This window comes from Motacilla alba, chromosome 1 (genome assembly GCF_015832195.1).
Source record: "Motacilla alba alba isolate MOTALB_02 chromosome 1, Motacilla_alba_V1.0_pri, whole genome shotgun sequence".
Classification (NCBI taxonomy): Eukaryota; Metazoa; Chordata; class Aves; order Passeriformes; family Motacillidae; genus Motacilla; species Motacilla alba.
This window is the reverse complement of record NC_052016.1, coordinates 86,989,731-87,003,858: the sequence shown is the minus strand read 5'-3', so window position 1 is coordinate 87,003,858 and position 14,128 is coordinate 86,989,731. Positions and strand designations below refer to the sequence as shown.

The 14,128-nt window shown below is 39.3% G+C and overlaps 1 protein-coding gene across 2 annotated transcripts in view; it reads right to left on the bottom strand.

Annotated features, from left to right (window-relative positions):
• TPP2 (tripeptidyl peptidase 2) overlaps positions 1–13,922 on the bottom strand; it is a 52,791-nt gene extending 38,869 nt beyond the window's left edge. For both annotated transcript variants that reach the window (XM_038132768.1, XM_038132775.1), the window contains exons 1-9: positions 13,660–13,922; positions 7,633–7,761; positions 5,793–5,888; positions 5,257–5,361; positions 4,469–4,593; positions 3,565–3,728; positions 2,168–2,322; positions 1,098–1,174; positions 441–568 (exon numbers count right to left, since the gene is read on the bottom strand). In XM_038132768.1, coding sequence (XP_037988696.1) covers positions 441–568; positions 1,098–1,174; positions 2,168–2,322; positions 3,565–3,728; positions 4,469–4,593; positions 5,257–5,361; positions 5,793–5,888; positions 7,633–7,761; positions 13,660–13,821 — 1,141 coding nt within the window. In that variant the 5' untranslated portion in view covers positions 13,822–13,922. The remainder of the gene's footprint in view (positions 1–440; positions 569–1,097; positions 1,175–2,167; positions 2,323–3,564; positions 3,729–4,468; positions 4,594–5,256; positions 5,362–5,792; positions 5,889–7,632; positions 7,762–13,659) is intronic.
• Positions 13,923–14,128: the final 206 nt, after the last annotated feature.

Below are 14,128 nucleotides of genomic sequence, written 5' to 3'. Positions count from 1 at the left end.
TCAAAATGTATTGCAATATTTTCCAGAAGACTAATTAGAATCCAACTTAGAATCATATTTTCGTAAGTTGCATTTACCAGCAGCTATGGGTAGGAGCAAAGTGGCGTGCTAAGACAATTACAGTTGAAAAAGTAATCCTGAAATATTCAAATAAGTCAGACCAAACATTTCTTTTGCAAATTTTTTAGAAAGCCACATCAAATCAAGACCATTTGCCTCCCACCTCTTTTCTACATATGTAAGGTCTGGAATTGTAAGAAGATAATAATCTACATTCGTATACCTAAGCACAGAGCAAGTGCCTCTCTCAGAATTAACCTTGCAGCACAGCAGGCAATTTTTCAGATTTTAGTTCAGCTATCAAACATGTAACAAAAGTACAAAGTTTGAAAAGAAGGAAGCTGAATATTGTCAAAAAAATGTCTAAATGAATTTTTTACCTATTACACTAGATGTAGTACCACCAGGGCATCCAACTGTAGAAAGGCAAGGACCATTATTTCCTGCACTTGAAACATAGATTACATTGTGTTTCCACACTGCTTCATTAATCACTTCACAAATTCTCCTAAAGTAAGAGAAAGAAATGAATCATTTACTCAACAATATTGCTTTCTTCCACAAGACAAAGCTCCCATTTCTATTACAAACTTTGACCATTCACCAAACAAGGAAGCTTATGCAGCCTGCTTCCCACACCTAGCAGAGGCGGTTCCAGTACAGAAGCTGACCACAAAAATATCTCCTGGTTTCAAAAAGTAGTGAAAACTATGAAGTGATCCTAGGTCTTCAAATAATACCCTACACATCATGCGGTGTTGCAACTATACAAGTTCTTTATTATGCTAAAATATTATTTGTATATGTGTTATAAATCTGTGTATGATATAATTGTATACATATAATAAATGAAAAGCTTTTTCAATGGGTTTACTTCTTTCAAAGCCAGTTTAAAATTTATATTGCACAGTTTCTAACTTATGAATCATGTGAGCCTGGATGATTCATTCTTAGCCACTAGATGACTTACAGAAAACTCAACAAATACAATTCCACCTCTGTAAAAATTAAAATACTTTAACCACAGTACTACTCACCCAGAATTTGGCCAGTGTGTTGCTTCTCCATAGCTGTAGTTGACAAGATCACATTTGTATTTTATTGTTTCTATCATCTGATAAAGTAAAAATGGAAGTCAAAATAGGTGCTAGTCAAAGAATGAAAGTGACTTCAGGAATGACAGAAAACATCTGCCTAAATTGATTTGCTACATATGTAAGAAAGACAGATAAATCTCTTGAATCTAGAAAATAATTTACTGCAGCCAGATAAGTGCTGTTTTCCTAAATAACTAAGAAAATTTAAAAAACCTATTCCCTGAAAAGCTGTATTCTTGCCATGTTCTCAGCTATAAATCAAGACATTACTCTAAGAGAAAAATGCAGACAGCACCAGTATTGTCTCAAGAACATAAAATTCTCCTTTCCTGTGCAGTTTGATTGAACTCCAAAGAGTTGAAAAAATATTACTGTTCATGTTGCTACATCAAAATATCCTATGGACCACAAACATAGTCCTTTAATATCCTTTTCTTGAGTAAAATTTTTCCTTATCAACTCATTATATAAAAAAGCTCTTGGGTCTTTCATCACTAAAAGGAATGCTTTTTCCTCACTCTTAAGAAAAAGAGTTAACACAAAGACAGCAACATAGGTAGATACTGGCCTCTATTCTAGATTTATTCTAGATCTGAGTAACTATAAAAGATACAGTGACAACACAAAGAACTTTAGCAAGTATGCAAGAAACTTCTGTCATGCATCAAGCTAGTCAGACACTGCAAGTCTGTTAGCCTGGAGAAACTCTAAGAGCTCTATGCAACAGAAGTCTTATTTTATATTAAAACACTAGTCTTACACTATGCTTTAAAATACATTCTAGTATTTTAGGGGTTTTGGCTGTGTTATTTATTGCTTGGGGTTTGTTTTTTTGTGGGGGTGGCTTGGTTGTTTTTTTAATTTTTGGTATTTTTGCTGGAAATACAACAAAATATGGTTTTGTAGAACCATAAAACAAAGCCTATAAACAAGTAGGGCATGAAATTTCACAATATTCTACACTTAAATCACACTGCTGAGATTAATAATTTATTCAGTGAAACACCCACAGCTCTTATGAGACCAGTGCCAGTTTCCATTGTACTTAGTCTCGTATCACCAATCTTGATTGCAAGAATCTGAGCTCCAGGAGCTACACCATTTCGTTCTGGCTCTTCTGGAAAGTATCCAGCTGCAATACTAGCCACATGTGTCCCATGTGCTCCTGTGCAAAGGAAAAATACATATTTTTAGTGGACTTCATTTGTAAGAATTCAATATGCTACAGCTCAATTAATTTTCCCATATTGAGCTGTAAGGACATAAATCCAGTCAGTGGCCAGTCACCAGTGCTGCTGATACCAAAAGGGTGACAGTGTTCACCAGAACTCAGCAGTGGAGCCAGCCCTGTTCAAAATTTTGTGATGGTCTGGACAAGGGGACTGAAAGTATCCTCAGTCACTGCGCAGACAACAACAGGCTGGCAGGAGTGCTGATCAGCTGGATGATAGGGAGGCTCTACAAAGGGATCTGGAGAGGCTGGATCAATAGGCTGAGGCTAACTGTATGAGGTTCAACAAAGCAAACAGCTTTTTAAGGAGAGAAAGGAGGCAGCAGGAAGAGAGGAACAAAATATTAACTTAATTCCACTAACAAAAGTTACTTCAAAGGCTCAACACTTCCTACTCAAAGTTATGAATACTACACCTGAGACAACTCAGGTAGCAGGGATTGAGAACAGAAAACAGAACTGCACAGAAACATAGAAAGGAACATCTCAAATAAGTTACCATCTATTTAGAAACCTGAACTGCTTATGTAGCACTACTGAGATGGGATAGTGTCATGAGGAATGACGAGCATTTTTCAAAGCAAATGCATCCATACCATCCCAACCACTCAGTTTGCTTCCAAAACAAACCATGATTATTTAAAAAATACTCTAAAACAGGTTCAGAGTGGTTGGAGCTACAGTTACAGTGACATCTGACATAAAAAAAGTTTGTATAAATCTAAATTAAGATCAATACCCATTTTGTTAATGGGTATTATATTTAAGATTCCTAAAGTATAAAGTACAAAGGAGAGCAACTAAAAATCAATCACTCTATATTTAACAAACATAACAGAAAAGGTTTTTTGAAAGAAGGTTCTCTTTTGTTTAGCTTTTAAGATGCCTGTACATGTTAAAGAATACCTAAGTACGTATGTTCTATGTATACATGCTTATGTACATAAAGTTGACAATATTTCATACAAAAATGCAAACGAGTTTGGTAATGAGCTATCATTATAGATTTGGTCCTGAAAATATCAGAACTGATCTTAAAAGCCATAATAACAAATGCTGTAACTACAACAGCTGCCTCAAGCCAGCCCAAGTATCAGAAACAAGACCCAATACAAATTACTGTTTCTCATGACACCTATTTAGCAGCAAAATGTTTTTAAGATTATTTTCATTTACCTCCACTTGTCACAATAGAAAGGAGGTTTCCATCATCATATATATTCACAGAATAATTCAACATCTCAGATGTTCCAAAAGATCCATATTCCTGAGCCTCTTTGTAGGTTCTCAGCACTGTACAGTTAGTTAAGTCACCACTCTCACTTGTATCTATGCAGGCTCTGTTGACAAAAACAAACAAATAAACAAAAAAGGCAATGCCCCAGCTGCTGCAAACTTTTGGTTATCCACCTTCTCCAGCTAAGCATAGCAAAAAGACTTCAAGAAGTTTGGTTCTGTGTTTATGGTATCTTGAAATAGTTCTTTCAGCAACTATTTTAAAACTTGGTTGTTTATACTTAGGATTCAGAAACTACTAAGTTATCTAAATAAACTGATTTTCAAAACACTTCTAAATTCAAATAAATCTCGAAAAGCAAGAGTATGAAAATTTATGCAAGTTCAAGGAAGAAATTCTACTAAAAGTAGATGTTCAGTTCTGGTACACAAACATTCCAAGTTTTACTGTTTTGTATGAAGCACATTATCAGTAAAGAAATGTGCATGTTATATCTGGAAGTCTGTGCACAGACACCTGTTCTGTCTTATTTACATCATCTAAACAGTTTATAGTCAAACAGTTTAACAGTTTACAGTCAAAACAGTTTTATTCTGCTTCAGAAGAAAAATTCCATAAGCTTACATTCATATCACACTGTCTTCAATAAGACTTTATTCTACCCCATCTTCATTTGGGACCAGAATTCTGTCAAGAAACTCAACTGATACAGCAGGACAATTTTAAAGCAAAAAATACTTAAAACCTCTAAAAAGAGGGCAGATATAAGAGGTAACAGGTCTTCGATGCAAGCTATTGTTTTATGTAAAGAACAAGTTATTTTAGACAAGTTTAGTCATTTACCTCCAGGTCTCACCATCATTCCACACTACACAATCATACACTGGGCCAGGATCACTGTATTTTTTCTCAAAAGAATTCAACAATTCCACTTGATTTTGAAGTTCTTCCTTTATTAGCTTATTTACCTAACAAGGCAAACAAAATTCAGTTAGAGTATTTCCAAAATTATTACAGGATAGGTAATCATACTCTCTTTTCTAGTGCTATACATTTTTCCATTACTTTCTCAGGAATGCTAGACTATCCTAGGAGTCACAAAAATCTAGAAGTTCAATGGCTTTCAACAGTGCACTATTTATTTTTTGGCCTATTATGTACAACTACTTCTAATTTCTGTAAATGTAACATTTAAAGCCATTATTTTCCTAAAGACTATTAAAATGATATAGTAGTATCTGAGGCATTTCTGCTACTTCATTGAAATAGTACACAGTTTACACAAGAAAGAGTATGTTTAGAAAATTCCAACTTTGAACACAGCAAGGATGGTGGCCTCAAAACATAGCACATTAAATTAAAAATAAAACTTACTGAAAATTTCCAATAAATTTTTGAAGTCCTATTTTCATATTTGACACCAACTCTCAAAAGCAAACAACACTAAGCAAACTGAACAACCACACATATAAAGATTTATAAAATTAATCAGAAGATAAACTAGCAAATTATCTGCCAAAATACTTACAAGTATACCTTTCCTTCACTCATCTAATGAAACATTTTAATCCTGTCAACCAGTAACAAATTGTTGCAAAGAACAAGGTCATAAAATTAGGCTTCATGCAAACCTGTGAGGGAGAGCTATGAGCAGCATCAAATTCTTCTTGTTTCCTACAGGCCTCTGCTAGAGCCAGCCTGTGAACAGGATCCCAGAGCTTTTCCTTGCGCTCTTTCTGCAAAATAAAACAGAGGTTCCCCAACATACTAAGAAATATATGTCAAAGGGTGAAGTCTATAAAGATAATTTGAAAATTCTGTTTTGAAACAATGGCTAAAAAAGTTCCATACAATAGTATAAATAAGCATCAATTGCCACACAATTAAAAAAAAAGGGAATCAGTAATTTCTGTATTTCTCGCCTCAATGGACCACTGTGAGGAGGATTTCTAAGCCTGTTGCTTGAAAAAATCACAGAAGAAATGGAATCAATAAATATCACAGAGAACAGCATTCAAGTGCTAGTTAACAATCTAAGTATGTTAGCAAATCACTGTATTTTGATTTCTGTAGTGTTTGCTGAAATGCTGTATTGTTCTAACAAAATTAAGAAACAGAACTGTAAAATATGACTATATACCAGAAAGAAAAGATAATTCATCCTTACCTGAATCCTCTCCTTAAGAGCTTTAGGATAGATATCATAGCCATTTTTTATGCCAATGTGGTATTTGCCTGAAGGATTTACCCAGTTTGCTGGAATCTACAGAAAAGTACATTTAGAAATAGGTTAACTAATGGCATTAAAAGAACTCCTCAAACAAAAAAGCCCAACACTGTGTAAGAGAGCTTAGCAGAACAAACCTGCAAATACTGCCAATTTAATTGTCTCCATAACAGTAACTACTGCGCTGTTCCAACAACATGACATGGCATTTTCAATCCAACTCTCAAAAAATCAGTATCAGTTCATGTGACACTGCCATTGAACATCTTTAAGCATTAGTTGCTCTGATAGTCTACTATTAAAACACAAAGCCCCAGTTTTACTGAATTTGCTGGGCAGAGGTCTGGGGAAATATCAGTGCTGTAAGTCAAACCTAACATGCGTGAGTATGGTTGGAAGCCATGACAAACATCTGAACATCTCATTTCACAACGTGATGCAATTTAGACTCTGTATATCAGAACACGCTCATCCTAGTAACAAAAGTAAAAGAGCAACAGATTCAGCCTTGCAATCATCTTCTGTGCAAAATTAAGAAGAAAGCTGACAGTATGGAGAGATCCAAAGATGTGATGCCCCCATATCACATCATCAATCCGATCAGGAAATCAAGAACATGTTAGCAACATCAGTTCTGTGTACCCAAGACCTCTACTAGATTTTGTGTCCTTTCTGGAAACCCTACAGCATTTCTGCTATGCATAGTGAGAATTCAGTGAGTCCACAACTAGGTCCTCACAGATTTTTCAGTCTCTATATCTATTCAAGACAAGCTTAACACAACTCCACTTGTAGCTTATGCAAATGTGGAAAATACTAGCGCTTTTAAAGACACTACCGTGTCTGATATTTTTAAAACATATTAGCACTTTTTTTCAGCCAATTTCCAAAGCTGCATCAGAAACTGTTTCAAATAAATAATTTAATTATTATCAGCTTCCCCCCCCCCCCCCCCCCCCCTCCAGGAGCCCTGTACACACCCCTATTCACCTACAGAACATATTAGAAATAAAGACATATAAAAAGTGTAAAAAACAATAAGCAATCTACATGAAGATGAGCAAATGCAGCATTAGGTTTGGGTAAGATCTGGTTAGCTGGTTTCAGTTGGGCTAGGGTTGATTTTCTTTACAGTAGCTGATAGGGGCATGTTTGGATTTGTGCTGAACACTCTTAATAACTCAGGGATGTTTTAGCTGTTGCTGGGCAGTGCTTGCACGAAGTCGAGTCTTTTTCTCTCACCCATCCCAAACAGTGAGCAGGCTGGAGATGTACAAGGATTTAGGAGGGGACATAGCTAGGACAACTGATCCCAACTTGACCACAGGGATATTCCATACCATACAGCATCATGATTAGCATATAAAATTGGGGAAAAAAGGAAGAAGGGGAATCATTCAGAGTGATGGCATTTATATTCAAGTCACCATTTGTGTGGAGCCCAGCTTTCCTGGAGATGGCTGAACACCTGCCTGCCCATGGGAAGTGATGAATGGATCCCTTGTTTTCCTTTGCTTACGTGCAAGGCTTTTGTTTTACCTATTAAACTGCCTTTATCTCAACATGTAAGTTTTCTCAATTTCACCCTTCTGATTCTCTTCTTCCCATACTGCCTGGGGAAGACTGAGTGAGAAGCTCTATGATGCTTAGCTGCCAGCTGTGTTTAAGCCACAACACCTGGTTAAAAGGAAGTAAGTTCTGTAAAAACCAAAATAGGTGCTAAATTTGCTGTTAACCAAAGAAGATGTCCAGTAGTGTCTCGGTACCACCAAATACTCACCTTTAAAGTTCTTCCAGAAAGACCAGTAATTTCTCCATCTTTAGGTTCTGCAATGGTACATGTGGTTACATCACCACTGCCCGTAGTATCAATTATATCAATTATCTTCGGTTTCCCATCAGTTGTAATCTGAAAATATGAGCACGGAAAAATTGGAAAATGTACTTGATTACCCTTTAGCACACAAACCAGGAAAGTTTTGTTGTTAAAAATATCAACTAGCTTTTTCAGACTTCCAACCTTTAACTGAAGGACATAAAACCAACTTGAAATTAAGATAAATTTTCAAAGAATTAAGACCAACATGTCCCTCTTTCTGGTTCATACACATCCACTTATTTCTAACAAGGATTTAGAAGAGAAAAAAGTAAAAACATTGTATCAACAGCACAGGCAATGTCAATTTAAAACCGAGCCTAAATTTGCAAAAAATGTATTTGCAAGAACTACTATTTTGTTTTCATATTATTTGCTGTGTTGCTTGTAACCCCTCATTCTGGACAAATTTTATAGTATGAGTGCACAAGTAAGAAAATGACAGGTGCTGAAGTACAAGCTCTCACAAACTGGAATCTCTTAAATGAGCTTAAAGGAACCTAAAAGGAACATGAGTTCTTTTGTGTCCCTTAAAAGGGACACAAGTTACTATTACCTTATTTTTCCTGTTTCAAAGATTCTGCTTTTAATCCACTTGAACTGTTAGCAGCTACAGCTATATACACCTAATACTTCTATAAGGAGTCTGGAAAGATGTTATAGCAGCTTCCCAGGACCTAAAGAGGGCCTATAAGAAACCTGGAAGCAACTTTTTACATGGCACAGGCAGTGACAGGACAAGGAAGAAAGGCTTTAAACTAAAGGAGACTGTCGGACTAGTGATAAGGAAGAAATTTTTCACTGCAAGAACAGTGAAACACTGGAACAGGTTGCCTAGAGAGGTAGTGGATACCCCACCCCTGGAAACATTCAAGGTCAGGTTGGATGGGGTTCTGAGCAATCTGATCTAGTTGAAGATGTCCCTGCTCCTTGAAGGGAGGTTGGACTAGACAGCCTTTCAAGGTCCCTTCCAACCCAAACCATTCTGTGATTCTATGAACTGATCATATATACATATTTTTACAGTTCTGTATCAAAGATTGATTTAAAAAAAGAAGATATCAATCATCTTCCTAGTATTTCCTATACATTAACTACACTGAAAGTGAAAAAAGCTTAACATTCAGAAAAGCAGCAATATTTGTTGTTTTCTACCATTTAAATATATGGTATTTTTGCCTTTATTCCCTATCAATAATTTTTATGCTAGACATAATATATGGAAGTTTGTTTTGTTCCAATAATGCTCTGGAATTGTGAATTCAGCAACTGGAAGCTACCGACACATTCAAACTGTTTCACATAAGTCACTCTGCTGCTGCCAAAAGGCCAAGAGTCAGGTTCTTATCACATCTCAACAAACAAGGATAGATACTTCCATGGTCTCAAATTCATGGCTTAAAAAAAAACAAACAACAAACAAAACCCCAACCAAAACCCATACAATCCAAAAAACAATCTCCTAGAAACTCAACAACAAAAAACCAACCCAGACAAGTAACAAGCAACACCCCCAAAGAAAACAGGCTTAAACAGCTTAAAAAAATAAAAAGAACCAACCCCAAATATTCCAAACCCATAGCAATCATAAAAACAGCAGCAATTCCATTTCCCAGAAGGTAACACTTTTGAGTAGGCTTGCCAGGGAAGAACTTTCATGACAGAAACCAACACTACTCCGTTCACAGAAATTCAAGTTCACTGGAGAAAATCTTAAGCGCATCTTAACCTGTTAAAACATTGACTGAAGGATAGTTACACAGTAGTGAAAGTTTACTTGGGGAACAGTGTGTAGGCACTAAACCATACACTTTTCAAGCATTTGTAATCAACATCTTCAATGCTGGCCACAATTCACACAAAAGTTAACAGCTGCTCCAATACTAAAGCAACGGCAAGCCAATCCTGACATTAGCAGCTCTGGACGTTTTTCAATATGCCTCTACTCAAAGCCAACTATTTAGTGATCAAAGTACAAGAAAACAAGAATGAAAATGTAATCCAAGGTGACTTGCTTGAAGGAGGCAAGTTATACAGCAACAGGTGGCCAGAACACAGATTTATGCTGCAGCAAGCTTGGATAGTTTTAGAAGGTGTTTCCTAGCCCGAAAGACCAAGGTGCAACTCCTACACTCTATGGCTCTCTGCCTCCTAGGTGAAACCTAGCAGGCCCACACATGCACGTGAGTTTGTACTGTCAGAACCAAGAAATCAGAGTCTTTCAGTCAGACACAAGAAACTCAGAGTTTCAGCTGGTCTAAGGCTCAATTCCTAATAGCAGCAATCCAGACAGGTTCACGGTAATTTAGTGCAAGTAACCGATACGGCGGCTCCTGCTACCATGAACTGCTCTTCGGCACATTGCCCACCAGCAGCAATGCCAGAGTGAAACTCAAGAGTTCAGCTCAGTTTTCTTTTGCAAATCTTGTAATTCTGAGTTTAAAATTATAATAAAAAATAATCAAGTGACCTTGATCAATTCCCTCATGTGAACAGAAAAGTCCTGAAGTAATGAATTGATTACAAACAGAAGGTACATTCTAGTACCTTTTGCATTAAAGTTATAAAAATAATAATTATACAATTAAAAATATTTTATACTGTGTTTAGAAAAAAAATCCCCAATCGTGCCTTAATTATTATGGCTTGCCTACAGGCATTTGAAAAACAAATTAGTAGTTTAAAACTGAAAACTACTTTGCTGTTTATACATTTCTGCTTGAAATTTTAAAATCCTACTTACATGTTAGTTCTGACTTTGTAAAGCAGATAAATTAGTAAACTGAGAACACTAAAATTAATCTATATGATAATCCTGACAACTGATCAGTTATAACAGCAGTAGAGGAGCACTAGTATCTATGACAATCGCAACACAAGAAAAGGAAAAGCCAGATGCATGTTAGTAAATTTTTGCCAGCCCATATGATCACTAACTCCAACTGACAGCTACTGCAGCCACAAGAGAGAAGTTCTTCAGCACTTTGGTCAAGGGACAGCTGATCATCTTCACAAATAAAATAATTTCCAAGCAATTTTTTTAACTCAGTGCTGAAAAGCAAGTAAAACCATACTAGCTGCTACTGATAAAAAGTTGTCACATAAACATACAAGTAATTGTTAGTAAATAATAATTCCAAATGCCACTTCACAAAATAAATAAATTTGTAAGAAGAGAAATGAACTGATTTACCTATCATGAAACACAAGAAGCCACAATAGGAACAGGGAAAGGACAGGGTGGGGCTGAGTAAAGACTATTCATATACAACCACAACACCCCATTAAATGCACCTAAAATTTCATCAGTCACTGTGCCTTGATGAGAAATTACAAACAATGACTTGGCAGACAATCGGAAAAACATTCTACCAAGAGGACTGAAAGGGGGGAAAACTCACATGAAAGAAGGTACACAAACTAAACTTCACAGTTGGTGTCAACTGGTGGAAAAGCAATGGAAGAGGAGGTGAAAGGAATTCCCCAGAGGGCACTGGTTACAAAAGATTTATAAAAAAAAGGAAAGTAAGTACAAGCTAGATTAACGTTTAATGTGTCAAAGAAAGCCAACCAACAGGCAACAGATCTAAGATGGTTTTGTTAACTATTCTCTCCACAGCAGCAAGCGTCCAGGGAAGAACAGAAACATAATGACATTTCCCTGTTAAACTCTGTCCCCAAATCTTTCTGTCCCTCAAAAAGGGAACAAACAGTGCTATCAATGTTTACAAACCAAGTCACAGAATCAACAAGCAAAGGAACCCTACCTAGGAATGAAATACTGCAGAGCAGCTAAAAAATTAAGTTTTGTTTTGACTAAGAACTCCACTATATCCAAATCACAGTAACTCATTTTAGCGTGTAATAATTACTGTCATTAACCAGAACTCAAGGTTGTAATACCAATTAACCTTGCTATAGGTCAGCAACTGATTCAACATCTTACAGATCTAACTCTATGCCAGGCGAGGAACTGACAAGAAGACTAACGGTAAGAAAAAGCAGCAGCAGCAAAGACAGGGGCATAAAAAAAAAAAAAAAAAATCCAGAAAATCGTCTCAAGGTTAGAAACTACTCCTTACAGTACAGCTATGCTGTGTCACTGGCTATGCCCAGGACACTGATTCATTGCACTGAGGCAAAATGTAAACTGGCAAATGCTCCAGAGAGTGAGAACATTCTTTTGCTGAAGAAACACCTACAAAGCTATTCTAGACTGGGTGCTGTCTATGCCTACTTTATAACTCCCTGTGCAATAAGTCTCCCCTGGCTGTACTTTAGCAAGCCCCTTAAGCCAGGTCTATTAAGCGGGCAGTGTGGAAAGATCACACAACTTCTTTACATGTTTCTCTAACAACCCTGCAGACTTATTCTCAGCCACTGCAACATGAATTCCACATCTGGCTGTCCAAATCTTCCACTTCTTCTACAAATCTTCTATTGCACTACCTGAAATTTTATCCTGTGCGTAAAGAAAGTAAGGTGGAGAAAACTGATATGGTCAACATGGAGATCATGATGCTTCATAAATACCCATTATGAGCCTTGAGTTACCTCTATCAGAACAAAGCTTCCCACTATTGTCAATAATTTCATATTGGGGTTTTGTTGTTGTTGACTACTACTCATTCATAACCTCTAGAAACTTAGGGGGTTTTGCTTTTATATGTGAAACTTCAGAACTATGCACATCACTCAATTTATATTCACACCTTCCTGATTGTCTTCTACTCTGCCCATGGTATTATCATGCTTTCCTTTTGGCTAGCTTTCGTTAAGATTCCCAATTACTCTTCCATTTACCCACGACTTCTTGCCAAAAGCACCAGCTTCATTTCAGCTTAAATCAATCGAAGTCACACCTGGCCACTCCTTCCCTCCGTCCAACCTGTCCTCTTAACTCATCCTCTAGTTTAACTGCATCCCATAAGGAGTCATTTCACAACACAGAACTAATGATCTGCCAGGGTCAGGTCCCTGAATGAGGTCACTTAGGAGTTAATTCCACACCAAAGAAAGGACAGAAACCAACACAAGCCCTGCTTAGTCAAAACAAAACAAAACAAAGGATTCAGCGTCCAAGTGAGTTGCATACAACTCTGAATCATTCTTCCACGGACTCTTCTGCCATCACTCAGACAAAACAAGTTGACAAAAAATCAAAAGCAGCAGTGACAGAAAGGGCCACACGCAAACTTACAAGATAAAGAAATCTTAAGAGACAAGGGTTAATAAAAATAAGTGCTGAGAAAAGCCCAAAATGACATCACACACAGAAATTTACAAAACCGACATGGAGACACAAAGTTGGCAGCTCAAAAAAAAAAAGCTGGCAGAATCGAATTTGATCCAGACTGTTATTGCAATAAAACGCGCGAGAAATATAAAGACGGGTATGCAAATTGTGCCAGAAATACACTTTTCATGTAAAAGACCTAGGCGGCTGCGTGTAGCCTCGAGCTACCTACCGCCGAAGTAACGCTAAGGTTTAACAAAAACACAAAGCGTTCTTTTGTAATGAGCTCCGCGCGAGCGAAGGCAGCCCAAGAGACTGAAGTGCCGTAACACGCCTGTGGACGGCTGAGGAGCGGGATCCTCTCAGCAGCAGCACCCGGAGTGACCGGCGCGGAGCCCCCGGCTGCGGCACCTCCCCGCCCTCCCGCACCCGAGCCCCTGCTCACGCGTGCTGGGCGGGAACCGAGAGCGAACACAAGCCGCGAGTGCCCGGGACAGGGGCAGTCCCCGCCACAGGGACAGTCCCCGGGACAGCCCTCCGGGGCCTCCCCTGCTCTCGCCGCCGCTGCCTCGGGCCGCCCGAGTACCATGGCCGGCCCCCTACTCGTGCCCGTCCTCCCGGGCTCGGTCCGGCGGGACCCGGGAGCTCCTTGCGAGCCGCGGCCGTGACTCAGGGCCGCCGCCGCCCCGCTCTACCTGCATGCCCGGCGCGCCGGGGTCCACTCCGGTGTCCAGCACGGCCAGCAGCACCCCCCGCCCGTCGAAGTCGGGGAAGCGGGCGAGGAAGGCGGCGGCGCCGGTCTCCTTCTTGGGCAGGAGCCCGTGGAACGGGAACGGCTCCTCGGCGGCGGCCGCCATGGCGCGAGACCGGGGCGCGGGGCCGGTGGGGACAGGCTGCGAGAGGCCACGGACGGGCGGAGCATGCGCGGTGCCACCCCACCGGCCCGCGGGGATGCGCACCCCCTTGCGGCCCGCGGCTCGAGCGGCACGGGAGCTAAACTGACCAATAGGGCGCCGAGGCGGGCGGGGCCTGCTGTGGAGGCAGCCAATCACGGGAGGGACGTGTTCCACGCGCCGGGGCTGTGGCGGCCACGTACGGCGGCGGCGGGAGCCGAGGGCACCTTCCAGCGGCGCGCCCGCGGGAGGGGCTCCACCCGCCCCGCCC